The sequence below is a fragment of the Zingiber officinale genome, chromosome 8A (assembly GCF_018446385.1).
Source record: "Zingiber officinale cultivar Zhangliang chromosome 8A, Zo_v1.1, whole genome shotgun sequence".
Classification (NCBI taxonomy): Eukaryota; Viridiplantae; Streptophyta; class Magnoliopsida; order Zingiberales; family Zingiberaceae; genus Zingiber; species Zingiber officinale.
The window spans coordinates 41,088,288-41,106,954 of record NC_056000.1 but is presented as its reverse complement, the minus strand read 5'-3'; the positions used below and the strand labels follow the sequence as shown (position 1 = coordinate 41,106,954).

Below are 18,667 nucleotides of genomic sequence, written 5' to 3'. Positions count from 1 at the left end.
GACGCTTGACGGCCAGTTAGAAGGGGGTGAATAGCCCCTCCACAAATTAAGCAAACGAAAAATCTTTCTCGAACAAATAACTTAACTAAAATAACACTTGCATATAAAAAATACTAACAAGATTTAAAAGACAGAGGCAGATGAAGTCACACTATTTTCTTCTTCAGGTGGAGAAGTCTCTTTACAGCAATGAAAGCGTAGAAAGACGAAGCTAAACAAAAAAGGAAGTGTGTACAAGTGTTGTTTGGATATTTCTTGTTGTTATTAACTTCTAGGAGCAAGGATGTTTATATAGCCCTGCTCGGGACGCTTGAAAGGGTTCTAGGCGCCTAGAATGGGATAGTATTTTATCCCCGTGCAACGATACGTGTCACATCGAATTTGGCTAAGAATTATTTTTGGGCGCTCGGAATCGTTCCAAGTGCCCCGGACTGGTCCGGGCAGCCCGATCACCAGAAATCAACAAAATGTTGATTTGTGGTGCTGGGCTTCCAGCTTCTGCTCTGCTTGCTTCGGTCCGGGTCTTCCGCTCCGGCTCTGCTCGCTTGGGTGATTTCGGCCATCCAGAATAGGGCTCATCCGAACCTAACTTCCGGTCTTCTCAAGCAAGCTTCCGCTCTGGCTTCTCATCCCTCGGAAGCACCGTGCGCCTCCTTCTCGTCCGCCCGCGTACTCTTCCGCAGCGCCTTGTCCCTCAGGCGCACCGAGCCCGTCGGCTCTCTCCCGTACCGTCCTTCTCACTAGCTACGTCTTTTGCTTAACATCCTGTGCTCCTAAGTTCCTGCACACTTAGACACAGGGTTAAACACAACGTGATCTAATTTAACTTGTTTGATCACATCAAAACTACTTTGGGTACCAACATATAAGGGTAAAACAGACTTCTCCATAAAATTTAGAAATTTTTAGAGGTCTATACAATTTCTGGTGTATTTCTTAAATTGGGTTCAGAAATATATTTTGAGAGACCAGTCGACTGGTCCAGTCAACTAATAACTTTACCAGTCGATTGGTGATACTATTCATCGAACCCAGAATGATTCTGTGAGTTCATTTCAATGAGGGCAGTCGACTGGGGACTATATTAGTTGACTGATATAGTCTGAAACTATTTTTTAGCAACAGGAAATGACCAAAAGAATGATATACATGTATGTAATCTTTTGAGGGATTAATGCATGATAATTGTGGTTATTAGAGGTTAAAGATTTCAATAATTAGGATATTATTAGAGCTCTTTTTGATGTATGACAAAGGGGAGAAATTTAGGTTTAAGTGGGAAACCTAAATATACCTTTGCAAAAAATTTTAGCTCAAGGGGGAGCTTGGGTGAAGGGGGAACATAGGATTAGGTTCCTTGATATATGCATGAGTAGATTGCATAATTTATTGGCATGTTATTACTATATTGTTTGTCTAACTTAAACGAGTTGTCAAATATGAAAAAGAGAGAAATTGTTACAGCAATCAGTGGACCCTAGGTTTTGATATTTGAGCAAAGGTTTAAGATATGTTATTTGTTGTATTTGATATGTGTTGTGAGTATGCAGGATGTATATACAACAAGAAAAGTCTAAGTGAAATCTTGGTAAAGGTAAAGTCTAAGGGTGAGTCTTGGCGGTGTAAGTCCAAGTATGTAGTCTTAGCAATGTAAGTCTAAATGTGATCTTGGTAAAGGTTAAAATCCAAGTGTGACTTGGCGAGGTTGAAGTCTTGGAGGTGAGGAGCCTCTTGGCAATGGAAGACCTGACAACAAGGATAAGACCGAAGGAAGCTCTTAAAGGCAAAGTGTGAAGGATGAGGAAGCATTTGAGGGATGCAAGGCTGATGGAGGAGGCTAAAGGCAAGGTCAAAGTTGTGTAGGTGAGGATAAGTATATGAGTGATTATGCTCGAGGTTAAAACCCTAATATTAGGGTTTATTAGTCAATTAGTGTATGTCTCAGTTGACTGGTGGTTAAGAAATAACAAGTTCAAGAATCGAGCTTCTATTTGCTTAGTGATTAGTCAACTGATATTTTCATCAGTCACCCAGTCCTAGCCAATTGGTCAATCGACTGGGAGAGAACGAAATGTTTCTATTCTCTCAATCAAAGTGGGTCAATAAACTGGTATCGAACCGTTGGGGTGTAACGGTCAATTTTACATAGAGTCCAGTCGACTTGTAGTGAAAAAACAGCTTGGATGTTTTCCCCCAAACTCTATATAATGGAGCTTGAGATGACTGGCTTGAGTGGCGAAATTAGAGGTGGTTAACCCCTAATTAGAGTTACTAAGCTCTCGTGTGATCCTTGTGCTCTTGATCGAGTTGTGGTTTGGTTTCTCCACCAACAAGGAGGTTTGAGCTAGTCGAAATTTACTAGGGAATCATCCATCGATGGATAGGGATCGTCCACCTTACAAATACACCGTAGAGTAAGAGCCCTAATCTCTCAACCATGTTAAATCAACGTATTAGGTTTGTTTTCTTATTTTAATTTAACTTTTGTATTTGTATTTTTGCTATGCGCTAACGAGTATAGAAAGCAAAAGAATTATTTGGGGTAGACCATTTATCCATCACCCCCTTTAGCCGATGATCAAGATCTCAACAAAAATCATCATAAAAAAATAGATATATAGAAAAAAAAAACCACACACAAAAGAAAAAGTATTAAAACGGAAATTTTTATACAGTAATCATGTAAAACCAATAATTCACGGGCATCAAAACAAATTCCTAACCCGCTACTGACACTATTTTCTATTTAATGGATCTTCAAAGAGAATGATGGGTAAATACAAATATAGTTATCAACCATACCCAAAAAAAAGGAACCCTCATCAGATATAAATTATCTATTGTGGATCTCAAGACATTCAAAAAAAAAAAAAAAAAAAAAAACAATTAGCAATAGAAAAGGCACCATAAGAATTGTACTATCCTATGGATTCAAATTATATTGCAACATAATCGTTAAATAACATCAGCTAACTATGAAAAAAATCCTTTAATCACTTGCAAAAGGGAGAGTATCAGGGAATTTATTAAAAAAATTGGATATGAAAAGAGCCACCAACCGTTAAAGAATATCGATTCGGTGAGCCTCAAAGTCCAAAGGTTGGCCGGAGAAAAATCTAAGAACCCTACAGCTGAGAGAGAAAAAGAGAAATATAGAGTGAGAGAGTGACTGAAGAAAAGGAAAGAGAAATACACACAAAGGCAAACCAAACCAGTTTGTCTGAGCTGACGACGAAGATCGAGAACTGATGGTGGAGGGCTATGACTGACGGAGGAGATCCTACCCGGTGAAAATCACTTCTTGCGAACAGAAGGGACTAGAGTTCAAGACAAGAATAGTTTGAAGAGAAGAGTTTATATATATATATGGTATTTTTTTATTTTGGAATATATTATATGTATTTAGGGTTAAAAATTTTAGAATTTAGAAGTAGAGTTATAACGGGTTGAGTCAATAAGATTTTCCCTATAGAATTCATGTATATTATATGATCCGGTAGTAAGAGCGGGCCCCCCCCTTCTCTGGCAAAGTCAACGCCAAGTGGAAGTCACCGGAACAGCCGCCCACCCAGAGGAGAGTGTAGTCCGACCGGACGGACGGCCATAGATGGCCGGTCCGACTGGACTGCCGGCCGGCCGATGGAATCGAGTACCCGGAAGGGTCCGGCCGGTTTGCACTTATAGTTGGTAGGCACCCTGTCAAATCGGGGTTCCGACGCTCAGTTAAAAAGGTCATGGACCGAGCTGACCTTTTGACCGATCACAGTCATAAAGCACCCCTGTTTGTTAGTCTCCACAAAGCACAAGTAAACCACTGCGGATGTCCGGTCGGATGTTTAGGTATCTTTCCGCTCGGACTACAAGTTTGGAGCAAAGGAAAGGGCCAGAGGATTTCTTTCTCTGACAACCTGTAGGTTTCACGTGTGTGTCATGCTCCAAATCTTGTGACAGGGGATTCTGCTGTCCCATCGAGGGCATGCTCTGACTGTAGCGATATGGGTCAGGTAAACTTTCTGACAGCCGCGTACCTAGGAAAGGACAGGTAAGCTTTCTGACAGCCGCATACCTAGGATAGGACAGGGGACACTTATGCACCTTGGTACGCGTGCCCAAACCTTTCACAGCTCTATATAAAGAACCTCAGGTTTCATCGACAGAGGAGGCTGGTATGTACTCTGAGACTTCTGGAGCCACCTTGTTCATCGTGATTTACCCGACTTGAGCGTCGGAGGAATCCCTTCCCGGCTCGACTTCGTGCAGGATAGCCGGAGCATCTCGACACTAGTTGGAGACCTACATCAGCGAGCCTTGGAGCGTCACGTGCCCAGCTCCTCGTTCGGACAGGATCAAATTGGCGCCGTGTGTGGGAACGCTCCGCATCCGAGACAATGGACGAGGCTGGACGGCAGCACACGGTGACGCTTCAAGGGAGGAACTCGACGCCTGGTCGAGATAAGGGCCGCCAAACTCGTGGAGCAAAAGAAAAGCATCCGCCGAGCGGGCGGAGCAACAGCAACGTCTGCGTCGGGGGCCGAGCGGAAGCACCTCCAGCCACCGTCGCATTCCACCGGGCCTTATTTCGCACCCCTGGAGCCACGCCAGCCCGAAGAGATATAGGATCTTCCTCAGATGAAATGCCAAGGCGGGATGACAGGAAGGGGAAAGCTCCCCGGACGGACTCATCTCCCGAGCGGACCAACCGCCAATTTTCGGAAGCCATTCTGCGAGATCCTCTGCCCAAGCACTACGTGCCCCCTACGATCGGCGAGTATAATGGAACAACGGACCCGGATGATCATTTGGGTAAGTTTGATAATACCGCCACGCTCCACCAATACACTGATGGAGTGAAGTGCCGAGTCTTCCTTACCACGCTCTCGGGATCGGCCCAGTGCTGCCGGACGGATCCATCACAAGCTTCAAGGACTTCCGAACGGCCTTCCTCCACCACTTCGCCAGCAGTCGGCGTTATCAGAAAACAAGCGTTAGCTTGTTCGCCATCAAGCAAGAACCAAAAGAATCGCTTCGAGCTTACATCCAGCGATTCAACCAAGTGGCGATGGACATCCCAACAGCCACATCGGAAACGATGATGAACGCCTTCACACAAGGCCTTGTTGATGGGGACTTCTTCAGGTCGCTCATCCGAAAGCCGCCCCGAGACTATGATCACATGCTACATCGGGCCAACGAATACATAAACGTGGAAGAAGCGCAAGCCGCTCGGAAAAACGAAGCTCCAACCGAGCGCGCCCCTGTTCATGCCGAGCGGAAGCAGCACTCCGCTCAGCAACCACCTAGAGGACCAAGGGCTGAAGCAATTCGATCTCCCCACACCAGATCGCACGTGCAAGAAGTGGCTGCCGCTCGGCCCAAGCCAAAGAAGAGGTGGACCCCAATGTTCTGCAAATTCCACCAAACGGATACGCACAACACGAGGGATTGCCGAAGCCTTCCCTTTGTGTCCAATCCTGTTCCCCGGAGAACCGAACGACGGTCTCCTCCCCTCAACACGAGGCAAAGGACCCAGGAAGCCGACCGGACCCGCATAGAGAGGCGACATCACCATACGTCCGATCGGCATAGATCCCCAAGACAGGAAAGTCGCCGGACGTCCAGGGAACGGTCCCGACCATCCACTCGGGAGGAAGAAAACAGGAGCAATACTTCCCGGGGCGAAATCAACGTTATTGCTGGTGGGCCGACCGGAGGAGACTCCAACCGAGCAAGAAAGGCAGGCGTTCGGCAGCTGCAGATCCATACGGTCGGCTGTAGCCAAGAGCGGGCAAGTGGACCGGAAATCACTTTCGGGCCCGGAGACTTGGAAGGAGTAGAAGTACCCCACGACGACGCGCTGCTCATTAAAGCGGTAATAGCAAATTACACCATTCACCGCATATTTGTTGACACAGGGAGCTCGGTCAACATACTATTCAAGAAGGCGTTCGATCAGCTGCAAATTGATCGAGCCGAGCTGCTTCCAATGACGACCCCGCTCTACGGGTTTACGGGCAATGAAGTTCAGCCGGTCGGACAAATCCGGTTGGCCACCTCGCTGGGAGAAGAGCCGCTCAGGAGGACCAGGACAACAAACTTCGTGGTGGTTGACTCTCCCTCATCCTACAACGTCATTTTGGGACGACCGGCGCTCGGCGAATTCCGAGCGGTTGTCTCAACCTTCCACCAGAAGATAAAATTTCCCGTGGAGGACAAGGTTGGAGAAGTACGGGGAGATCAACTAGCCGCTCGGCGTTGCTATATAGAGATGATCCGAGCAGAATCTTCTTCCGCTCGGAAGGTCCCCCGAATCGAGGTACACGCCATAACCGAGAAACCTCCTGCTTTAATTTATGATGAAAAGGAGAAAGTTCAGATCCATCCGACCCGATCGGAGGCCACCACTTTCATCGCCTCAGATCTAGAGGAAAAACAGAAGAAGAAGCTGATCCAATGCCTCCAGCAAAATCATGATGTCTTTGTTTGGTCGACACACGAGTTGCCCGGAATTTCGCCTAGCCTAGCACAACATGAGTTGCATGTCCGACCTGACGCTCGGCCAGTAAAGCAGAAAAAAAGAGATTTTAGCGCCGAGCAGAATGCCATAATCCGGGCGGAAGTAGAGAAACTTCTGGAGGCCGGCCACATACGCGAGGTGCAGTTCCCGAGCTGGCTAGCCAACGTGGTATTGGTCTCCAAGCCGGGCGGCAAGTGGCGAGTTTGCATTGACTTTCGGGACTTAAACAAAGCATGTCCCAAAGATTTTTATCCTCTGCCCCGGATAGATCAGCTGGTGGACTCTACGGCCGGCTGTGAGTTAATTAGCATGCTCGACGCCTACCAGGGCTATCACCAGGTACCGCTCGCCCGCGAAGATCAAGAAAAGGTGAGCTTCGTAACGGCCGACGGCACATATTGCTACAATGTGATGCCGTTCGGATTGAAGAATGCCGGGGCCACCTATCAGCGCTTGATGAACAAGGTATTCAAGGAGCAGATCGGGCGGAACCTGGAAGTTTACGTGGACGACATTCTTATCAAATCCGTCCGAGCGGCCGATCTTTTCAAGGATATGGAAGAAACCTTCCGAACACTGCGCAAATATGGAGTCAAGCTAAATCCCCAGAAATGCCTGTTCGGAGCTAAAGGAGGGCGTTTCTTGGGGTATATAGTGACCGAGCGGGGATGAAGCAAATCCCAACAAGGTGAAAGCTCGCAAGACATGCTTCCTCCCGAAACACAAGGGAAGTGCAACGGTTGACCGGTCGGATAACCGCTTTGTCCAGATTCATCTCCAAACGCCGACCGAGCTGCCATTCTTCAAGATCCTACGCAAGGCTACTAAGTTCCAGTGGAACGAAGAGTGTGACCGAGCATTTGAAGAGTTGAAAACATATCTGAATTCTCTGCCTATGCGGGCCAAGCCGATCGGGGGCTAGTCACTGTATATGTATTTGTCGTCAACTGAACATGCTGTAGGCTCAGCACTTGTGAGGGCGAGCGGCGAAGAGCAGCCGGTGTATTTTCTGAGCCATATTTTGAAAGATGCTGAATCTCGCTACACCGGGCTCGAGAAGTTGGCCTTGGCATTGGTTCTAGCCGCTCGGCGACTTCGACCGTATTTCTTGGCCCACACAATCATTGTCCGGACGAACAGTCCACTCGGAAGAGTCCTGTTGAATCCAGAAGCGTCCGGACGGCTTATCAAGTGGACGACAGAATTAAGCGAGTTTGACATCCAGTACCAGCCCCGCTCGGCGATTAAAGCCCAATCCTTGGCTGATTTTGTGACCGAAGTGCAGAGGCCCGAGCCGGAAGCTCTGTGGAAGATATATGTAGATGGGTCTTCCACTCGACTCGGAAGCGGGATTGGGATATTACTTATCTCACCGCAAGAAGAAAAGATGCACCTATCCGTCCGGCTGGACTACAAGGCCACCAACAATGAGGCAGAGTATGAGGCCCTTATAGCCGGATTACAGGCGGCACGACATGTGGGGGCCGGTCGGGTAACTCTCTATTCGGATTCACAGTTGGCCGCTCAGCAACTTTCCGGCACCTTTGAAATCAACTGTGTTCGGCTTAAACTCTACGCTGAGGCCTTTGAAAAACTCAAAGCTACTTTCCGAGAAGTGCTTATCCAGAAGATTCAGACGGCCGATGAGTTGGCCAAACTCGCGAGCTCAATAACGCCGGTCGCCATTCAGCAGCCAATTGAAAAAACGCTGATGGTGGCGCATGTCGACCGGATGCAAGGCCTCGCGTTTCCAAGTGACTGGAGGACATCTATTATAGAATTCCTCCGTTCGGGCACCACACCATCCGATGAATATGCAGCCCGGCTCCTCAGAAGAAGAGCCGGTCGGTTTACACTCATCGGAGATCAGCTTTACAAGAAAGCTTTCTCGCGTCCTCTGCTAAAATGTGTGAGCTCGGAGGACTCAGCTTACATCCTCCAGGAAGTACATCAAGGATCATGTGGAGGTCATCCGGGCGGACGCTCGTTAGCCAAGAAGATCCTCTTGGCCGGATACTTTTGGCCAACTTTACAAGCAGATGCCGCTCGGACAGTATCTACATGCCTTTCATGCCAGAAGTATCACAACTTCTCCCACCGACCGGCAGAGGAGATGAAGGCATCAACCATCTCATGTCCGTTCGATCAGTGGGGAATGGATATTGTGGGTCCATTTCCGATGGCGACCGGGCAGAGGAAATTTTTACTAGTGGCGGTAGATTATTTCTCCAAGTGGGTGGAGGCCGAGCCGCTGGCAAAGATCACTGAGCAAATGGTTAAAAAATTCATCTGGCAACACATCATTTGTCGGTTCGGCATCCCTCGCCGACTGGTGTCCGACAACGGGCGGCAGTTCACAGGGAAGATGTTGGAGGATTGGTGCCAAAGCTACGGCATCGAGCAACATTTCACGTCCGTGGCCTATCCTCAGAGCAACGGTCAAGCTGAAGTCGCCAACCGGGAAATTCTTCGTATTCTGCGCGCTCGGCTCGACCATTTGGGAGGGGGTTGGCCGGATGAAGTGCCGAGCGTCTTGTGGGCTATCCGAACGACGCCAAAAGAAGGGACGGGAGTCACACCGTTCCATTTGGTATATGGCGGTGAGGCTGTCATACCGGTCGAAGTCGGCGTTGAGTCAACCAGGATCCAGAACTATGATGATGACAACACCGAACGAAGAAACATGGAGCTGGACTTGGTAGAAGAAGAGAGGGCAAAGGCTTCCGTTCGGCTGATGGCGTACCGTCAGCGGATGAAGCAAAACTACAACCGGCGCGTAATTCCCAGATCGTTCCAAGTCGGCGATCTTGTCTGGAAGAAAGTCAAGCCGGTCGGCGACGTCGGCAAGCTTGAAGCGCCATGGGCAGGCCCTTTCAAAATCATCGAAAAGCTCCGCTCGGGCGCGTATTATCTGGAGGATGAGGACGGACGGCAGCTAGATAGGCCGTGGAGCGCGAACCACCTCCAGCCTTACCGGGCAGGGTGAAAGGTGACTAAATCAAATATATTTCATTTTCAGCGAAATACTTGAAAGTGAAGACGGCCGAATATAAATTATCATCGAGCCAAGGCCCCAGGCCGATCGGCCGGGAGGTTTATGTGGTTAGACTTGTAAGCAAATAACCCGTGCCGTTCGGCCGGAATTAAATTGGTCAAGCCAAACGCTCGAAGATCGAAGGCCCCGTACCCTTCGAACGGAGGTATATTATCCGAGCCAAAATACTCGATGAAGTAGATCCTGAGCCGTGCGGCCAGGAAGGCATTATCCAAGCTGGGGGAAAGGCGAAGAGCAACTCCGAACGGAAGTGTCAAAATTAGCCTTGACGGCCGTCTAGCCCAGACGTTAAACCGCAGAGCCGCGCCGACCGGCTATAAATATCCGCGCCGACGAGCACCGTCGTTAAACATCAAGAGACGAGCCGGCGTCTATAAACCCTCCGAGCGGAAGACCGACGAGCACCGTCGTTAAAGATCAAGAGACGAGCCGGCGTCTATAAACCCTCCGAGCGGAAGACCGACGAGCACCGTCGTTAAAGATCAAGAGACGAGCCGGCGTCTATAAACCCTCCGAGCGGAAGACCGACGAGCACCGTCGTTAAAGATCAAGAGACGAGCCGGCGTCTATAAACCCTCCGAGCGGAAGACCGACGAGCACCGTCGTTAAAAATCAAGAGACGAGCCGGCGTCTATAAACCCTCCGAGCGGAAGACCGACGAGCACCGTCGTTAAAGATCAAGAGACGAGCCGGCGTCTATAAACCCTCCGAGCGGAATACCGACGAGCTCCGTCGTTAAAGATCGAGAGCCGCGCCGACCGGCTATAAATATCCGCGCCGACGAGCTCCGTCGTTAAAGATCGAGAGCCGCGCCGACCGGCTATAAATATCCGCGCCGACGAGCTCCGTCGTTAAAGATCGAGAGCCGCGCCGACCGGCTATAAATATCCGCCCCGACGAGCTCCGTCGTTAAAGATCGAGAGACGAGCCGGCGTCTATAAACCCTCCGAGCGGAATACCGACGAGCTCCGTCGTTAAAGATCGAGAGCCGCGCCGACCGGCTATAAATAACCGCGCCGACGAGCTCCGTCGTTAAAGATCGAGAGCCGCGCCGACCGGCTATAAATATCCGCGCCGACGAGCTCCGTCGTTAAAAATCAAGAGACGAGCCGGCGTCTATAAACCCTCCGAGCGGAATACCGACGAGCTCCGTCGTTAAAGATCGAGAGCCGCGCCGACCGGCTATAAATATCCGCGCCGACGAGCTCCGTCGTTAAAGATCGAGAGCCGCGCCGACCGGCTATAAATATCCGCGCCGACGAGCTCCGTCGTTAAAAATCAAGAGACGAGCCGGCGTCTATAAATAATCCGAGCGGAATATCGTCGACACTGCGATTATTCGTATTCCCCGCCGATTGTCAGACCGAAGCTATTTTCCGATCGGACTCGAGGTATAAAAGGTTCGGATCGGCTTATAGCGATCGATTCTGGCCAATTGATATTCGGCCGGACGGAAGAGCTGGGGAAAACACTTCATTCTGGAAGAATGCACCTCGAATGCCCAAGGTATGATGTGATAGAAGACGAGCGGACCGTACAAGTGTTAGCCAGGGAACAGTGCAAAAAGATAGGGTACACGAAAGGAAAGCATTTCATTAAAATTAGAACCTTAGGTCGAGTGGCCTAAGTACAAAAAGGTGCATGTTCAGCCGAGTGGCGAAATTACAAAAATTACTCGATGTAGTCGTAGAGGAATGTTGCTCAGGAGCTCCACTTGATCGCCGGCTGGAATATTGGTGGACTCCGGAAGAAGGCCCTTCGACTTCAGATAGGTCATAGTGGCCGTAATTGCCAGGTCGAAAGCCGAGTACATCCGCTCGCAAATTTTCTCCGAGAACTCGGGCGATCGGATGTAACTTTGTCGGAGAGCGGCGACTCGGCTCGGCTCGGCATCCTGGTATTCCTTGAAGGTTGCCTGGGAGCTTGTCAGGGCCTCATTCAGACGTTCAATCTTCTCCGCATCGGCCGAGCGGCCTGCCTTCTCCCGATCGAGCTGCTCCGTCAGCTCCTTTATCTTCAACTCCAGGCCCCGGGCCTCCACGTTTTTCTTCTCCAGATCGGAGATGGTTGTGTTCTTCCGAGTGGTGGCGAGTTATCTTTGTGTCAAGCGACTTAGGGCGTGGGCCTGATCAGCTGTTTTCTTCTGCTCGGCAGCCAGCGAGTTTGAGTTTTCTTCAGCTCTTTTTGCAGCTCGGAGTAGGAAGGTCCTTGGGAGCCGCTCGGACCACCTGCCGCCCGCAGTTGCCTTATCTCCTCGTCCGCCATAGCCAGACGGTTGGAAACTGCTATCTCTTCCACCCACCTCTGAAACGAAAGGCGCAGTTGTTAGAAGCCGAGCGGAAATATTTTAGGTAAAACAAAAACAAAACAACGAAGAACTTACCCCGTAGCCGCTTGCATGTGGTGTTGGCTAAGTTCGATGAGCGCCCGACGCGCGTCGGCCCACATCTCGGCGAGGGCCCTTTCAAAGTAACGGTGTGCTCGTGCGGTCCCCGCCCCTCTTGATCGGAAGATGAAGAGTAACCCGTATTGTGCGGTCGGGGATCGGAAGCGGGCGCAGAAGACCGCGAATGGATGGTCGAGCGTTGGACCGAGTGACGAGCAGGCGGAAGAGTGTCGATCGGAGTGGCCTCGATCGGCGGCCCAGTCAGAAGGCGTCCGGTCGGATGAAATGGTCTCGAGCACCGGTGCCTTCCCTTTCGCAGTCGAGGCGGCCCGGTCGGAGGGTTGGACCGCGGAGGTAGGGTAGCGGGGTCTCCACTCGGCGTCTCTTTTGCAGCGGTTCCTCCTCCCGAGCGGACCCTTCCTCGGGGCCGTTGGTTCCCTGGAGGGTAGCGCCGCTGTCCACATGCTGGGCCTGAGCGGCCGATTCAGCCTGGGTGCCGCTCTCTCCTTCGTGAGAACCGACCGTTTGAATACCCAGCGCTTTCATTTCTTTGGCCGCAGCGGCCTCCAACGCCGCCCATCACCGAGTCCATGGCGATGTCGGTGCATGAAGAGAAAAAGAAATCAGTTAGCAATTAAAGCAAGTGCCAAAGCAAAGTTCTTACCGAAGCCGGTCGGAAGTGGGGTCCGTATAGGACTCAGCCCAAAAATGTACATCACTCCCTCGTGAAGAAGCTTGTTGATGTCAAGTCGTAGACCGGCTAGTACATTTGCGGCGTGAAGATAGTCCGGTCGGGTCTTGAATTTCTTCAGTTCGGGAGGGGGAGGTAGACTGACTTGCCACTGGGTCGGAAAGTTTGGCTGACTGGGCATGCGGAGGTAGAAATAATAGTCCTTCCAATGTTTATTGGAAGTGGGTAGTTTATTGAAGAAGACCAAACCGGGCCGAGCTTGGAACATAAAGGTGCCCGGCTCGGCTTGCTTAGGATAATAGAAATAAAAGAAGACCTCCGGTCGGAGGGAATGTTGTGAATCTTGAACAAAACGACAACGCCGCAGAGGAGACGGAAGGTGTTTGGTACTAAACTTCCGAGCGGCACGCCAAAATAATTGCAGACGTCTGCTATAAAAGGATGGACGGGGAACCGCAGACCGGCGGTAAATTGGTCGCGAAAGACACGCGGTGGTCTGTGAGGCCGAGCGGCAGGACCAGCTAGGCGAACTTCGATATCCTCGGGGATTTCGAAATTGTCAGCCAAAATATCAAAATCCCGTTGTTCGAAACGAGATCGCATGGTAGTATACCATGGGCCTAAGGATTGTTCTTCGGGATGAGAAGAACTGGCCATGATCGGGGCAGAAGAAATCAAAAAGGAAGTTCCAAAGACGAAGGAATGGAATTTCAAAGACTCGAGCTAGGGGAAGAAATACGGATTAGATACCGGAAAGGAAGGAGGAGAGATCTAAAACCTTACTGAGGGGAGATGAATCGAGGAAAGGCGCCGGAGAGCGTCAGAAGGCAGCAACAAGATCGCCGGAGCTCCACAGCGCAGAGAGCAACAGTAGAGGTAACGGAGGCGTGTGAAGGCGAGAAGGAAACGAAGAATTTATAGGGTGAGGGCCGGTCGGCCTCCACCGTCGGATCCAGGTCACGGGAATCAATGCATACATCTAGCCGTTTATTTCGAATTGCTTCGGTCACATCAAAATATCATGCAACCGCCTCCGTACTCTGATGGCATTGCTCCACGTGGCAGTCAATCATTCGGAGCATTTAATGAAGGTATGATCGACATTGATGTCGAAGATTGGCGCAGAACGCAAGGAGATCCGGCGAAAGCCATCATTGATTCATTCAAGGATACCTCTGCCGCTGACCGGGCGGAGGAGATTAGCATGGAAGAGCCGTTCGGCTAGACTCACAGTCCAGTCAGTCGGACTATGCGCCTCCTTCGACTAGACTTGAAGGGAAGGCAAGTGATCCGGTAGTAAGAGCGGGCCCCCCCTTCTCTGGCAAAGTCAACGCCAAGTGGAAGTCACCGGAACAGCCGCCCACCCAGAGGAGAGTGTGGTCCGACCGGACGGACGGCCATAGATGGCGGGCCCGCCGGCCGATGGAATCGAGTACCCGGAAGGGTCCGGCCGGTTTGCACTTATAGTTGGTAGGCACCCTGTCAAATCGGGGTTCCGACGCTCAGTTAAAAAGGTCATGGACCGAGCTGACCTTTTGACCGATCACAGTCATAAAGCACCCCTGTTTGTTAGTCTCCACAAAGCACAAGTAAACCACTGCGGATGTCCGGTCGGATGTTTAGGTATCTTTCCGCTCGGACTACAAGTTTGGAGCAAAGGAAAGGGCCAGAGGATTTCTTTCTCTGACAACCTGTAGGTTTCACGTGTGTGTCATGCTCCAAATCTTGTGACAGGGGATTCTGCTGTCCCATCGAGGGCATGCTCTGACTGTAGCGATATGGGTCAGGTAAACTTTCTGACAGCCGCGTACCTAGGAAAGGACAGGTAAGCTTTCTGACAGCCGCATACCTAGGATAGGACAGGGGACACTTATGCACCTTGGTACGCGTGCCCAAACCTTTCACAGCTCTATATAAAGAACCTCAGGTTTCATCGACAGAAGAGGCTGGTATGTACTCTGAGACTTCTGGAGCCACCTTGTTCATCGTGATTTACCTGACTTGAGCGTCGGAGGGTCGTCGCTGGGAATCCCCTTCCCGGCTCGACTTCTGTGCAGGATAGCCGGAGCATCTCGACACTAGTTGGAGACCTACATCAGCGAGCCTTGGAGCGTCACGTGCCCAGCGTCTGTTGACTTCTGGTTCGGACAGGATCATTATATATATTTAAGGTTTAAGATTTTAAAATTTAGGAGTTGAGTTATAATGGATTTAAACTAATATGATTTTTCTCTTGGGTTCAGGCTTCCCTCTTGGGTTATAATGTTCAAAATAAATAACTTTATATGCTCATGGGATATAATATATGTATTTAGGATGTTTAAAGAAATTTTTTATTTTTAAAAAAATAAATCCAAGCATCTCGACCAAAAATTAAAAAATAAAAAGGAATTGAGAACTGTTTCACAAGGAACAGTCCGCAAGATATATATCATTCAACTATATATATATTCAGTGTATACTCTTGAGCGACCCTCATATATTTGGATGTCCTGATTCACTTTTAAAAATTGGCACGTCTGGGAGGGCATCCGGGCACCAGAACAAATATATATACTTTAATTCTATATCAGGAGTTTCCAAGCATATTGATTGATTTATATACATGTATGATGTGAATAAATAGATGGAAAGAGGTTCTCTCTCACGCATGAATACATAGGGGGTGCAAATCTTGGGATGGGATCCTCTGGTCTACAAATGTTGGACCATCCCCTAGTCCAGTATTTGTATTGGTGGGAGGCAATGACCCCCACTTGTTAAACAGGCGGGGGCCATGGCCTCCCACCAATTCGCCTGCCCTAATCTAAGAGCGAACTAGGGCAAGCGGTCCAAAGGATCCCTGCTCGTAAATCTTGAGCCCGAATTGCACTAAATCAAGTTGATTTGTGTGTGAGTATGACTTGTGCGCACTGAATTTCAAACTGGTCGGGACAAAATTTGATCAAGTGAAACAATCAACATTTTAACACATGGATCTGAAAAGAAAAGGTTTTTCATCCACCTTCATTCCACAAACTTTCTCTCTGTTATATATTTTCATTGTACTTGGTTGTATCTGTGGTTTTACCGTTATATTCTGGAAAACGGGCATCCATCATAACCTCAAGGTATAGTCGGAGAAGGACGAATCTATTTTAAGAAAATTGCTAAAAGCAAGCCTCGACCACTCTACCGTGCTGCTCTACCACTCTACCCCTTAGCTACTCTACGTTTTATCGTTCTGCATTCTACCGCTCAACCCTTGAACTCGATCACTTTATACTCGGACTTAGCAATCAGCTATACAAAATAATCGAATTACCCCAAAAAATATCCTATTTAACTATATGAGATTATCAGTTCAGATATTCTTAAAATGGTATGATCTGGTGGTAAGGTGGGGCCCCGCCCCGCCCCGCCCCGCAGGGGGTCAGCGCCACGTGGAGGGTCAAAGTCAAGGCGGTCAACGTCCCTAGGCTAGCGTCCGACCGTGCACCCCCCTCAACCGATCGGACTAAGGAATGGCTGGTCTGACGTTGTCATAGCTCGGTCTCGCGCCGAGCTTCCGACGCTCAAAGACCCAGTGTCACCAAAGCAGGCGTCGACCGACAGGTCATGTGCCGAGCGGCTAGAAGATCTGATCACAATCAGCGAAGCGGAAACACGACCCAACTAGCCTAGACAGTGGAGGTAGCCGAGCGACCACCCTGCTCGGCCCAAACAACAAGAGTAGCCGAGTGATCATCCGCTCGGCCCACTAGCAGACAAAAGCAGGATCAGCTGATATCCTCCTCGAGACCTGTGTCGTCAACAGACAGCATGGTCGGCGGCATCGTCAGGCAGAGAATTATACGACGGAAACTTCCACTGTCTTGTCAGGATATGCTCGGGTCATTGAGGTATGCCGTCAGAGATACTTTTTCTGGCATGTCCTTTCAAGGAAGGCTTTGAAAAGTGGGCACGCATCGAGAAGCATGCACGCGCGCTCCCGGAGTCCTATATAAGGAGCTCCAAGCTTCGTCGGAGGTATAAATAATCTACTGTAGCTACTGTTACTCCACTGCTCTCATTTCGCTACTTTGCTTTCTTGTTACTATCACAAGAGATCTGACTTGAACGTCGGAGGGCTATCATCGAGACACCATTCCCTGACTCAGTACTAACACCTTGTGCTTATAGGCTCATCTTGTCAGAGGTCCATGCAATCAATAAGAACATCACGTCGCTAACATCCATCGTCTTTACTCTCGATTAGGATCATGATTAATTCAACCCAGCTAATTTATAAAACATCTTTAATAAATTGCGTAACAATACTAAGGTCCGTTCGAAAATTCAATATATAATTTAATGAAAAAATATATAATTATTAAAAATAAATAGTCGCGAGAAAAAAATTAGGCAGCATTTTACATACATAGCTCCTCAACATTCCATAGGGTGGGGCCCTACGTCGCTGATCAATCCCGTAACCGAGTAGCTCAAACTGGCCAGTACTACTGTACTAAAGGAGAGGACGACACTGAGTCCCGATGACAGGCACACTGTCCAATCCCTCCCCTCACCTCTTCTTATCTCTAATTTAATTCTCCCCCGCACCCCACCAATAGAGAGCAGGCAGGGACTTTCAGATTTTCAACCAACCAGTAAATTCACCAATTGTTCCCACTAAAAGCAAAACAAGTTTGGTGCGCATTTTCTGGCTATATATAGCTACTAGCTAGCTCTCTGTGACAAACAGTCATTCTCCCCTCAAATCAACAATCCACATCAAGGTGCAGCTGCAGAATCCCGGATTTCTCCCTTCTCCTTCACTCAAGCTTTATTTGCCCTCTGGATATTCGACACGCCCGCGTGCCTCCCGATCCCCTCACAGTGCTACTTTGCTTTTATTTATTCTGAAGGTGGCGGTGGAGTGCCATAAAGAGAGCCATATGGTCAATTAATCCAGCTCCCCATATAGCACTCATGTCTCCCTCCTTCCCTTCTTGACCTGAAGCAAATACCACCGTTACTAGCTAGCTAGCTTCGACGACATGGCCAACAACGTCGATGAGGACTTCGAGGAAGAGGAGGTTTGGGCGACTCTGGTGGATAATGGTATCGATCAACCTACTCCAAAAAACCAGCCAACATCCCGTGCTGCTGCTAACTGGAGCCCTTCGAGTGATGCGAGGATGATGATTCCGTGTGGTAGGAGAGTACTGAGTGCTCAAAGCACTCCTCCAGTCAGCATCCGGCCTGACTGGTCTAAGATCCTCGAGCGCGTACAGGGAAGTACTAGTCATGGTGAAGAATTAGGTGGTGGAAGAAATGACAATGTCAGCGATGGCGATGATGATGAAGATGATGGGGATCCTCCCCATGAGTGGCTGGCCAAGAAGATGGCCAAGACTCACATCTCATCCTCTGTCTGTGAAGGATCCGGGCGGACCCTCAAGGGAAGGGATCTAAGCAAGGTGAGGAATGCTGTGCTCACCAAGACTGGTTTCTTAGAGGAAGAGATATAATATAGAGGTTAAACTACTTGATCGTATGGTACCGTAATTAGGAACTTTGATATCTTATCTCCTTCCTTGTTTTGGTTTAATTTTGTTTTGCAATGGAGCTAGCAGTGAGATTTTGTTCGCGTAAGGGAATTATCAAGGATGTTGCGCTGCTCATATATAGTTGGGCTAGCTAATTTTGTGAAATTTTGCATGTGACTCGAGATCGAAGGATGACCTCTTGCTGCTGTGTGTGTAAGAGCAGATTATCCCCTATGAATATTGTTATAGGTTTCAAATCTATATATCTAAAAGCTGACAGACTTGTGATATACGAAATAACTAAAAGAAGGCTGGCTATCTAACAAATTATGCAATAATAGCAATAAGGGATACGCATACGTTCATATGTCTCACATCTTTGAAAAATATAGAATTTATATTCCCTATATTCATTATATTAATATATATTTTTTTATTGATTCGTACTCATATTTATTTTAATATTGATGTTTATGAATTCCATTGTCTATTTATTGATTTTTATTTTTAA

At 48.8% G+C, this 18,667-nt stretch overlaps 1 protein-coding gene across 1 annotated transcript; it reads left to right on the top strand.

The window, feature by feature from the left end:
* The first annotated feature begins 17,664 nt into the window (after window positions 1-17,664).
* LOC122010717 lies at window positions 17,665-18,138 on the top strand. Its single transcript, XM_042567211.1, has one exon. The coding sequence runs from the start codon at window positions 17,665-17,667 to the stop codon at window positions 18,136-18,138; it is 474 nt and encodes a 157-aa protein (XP_042423145.1).
* The last annotated feature ends 529 nt before the right edge of the window (window positions 18,139-18,667 follow it).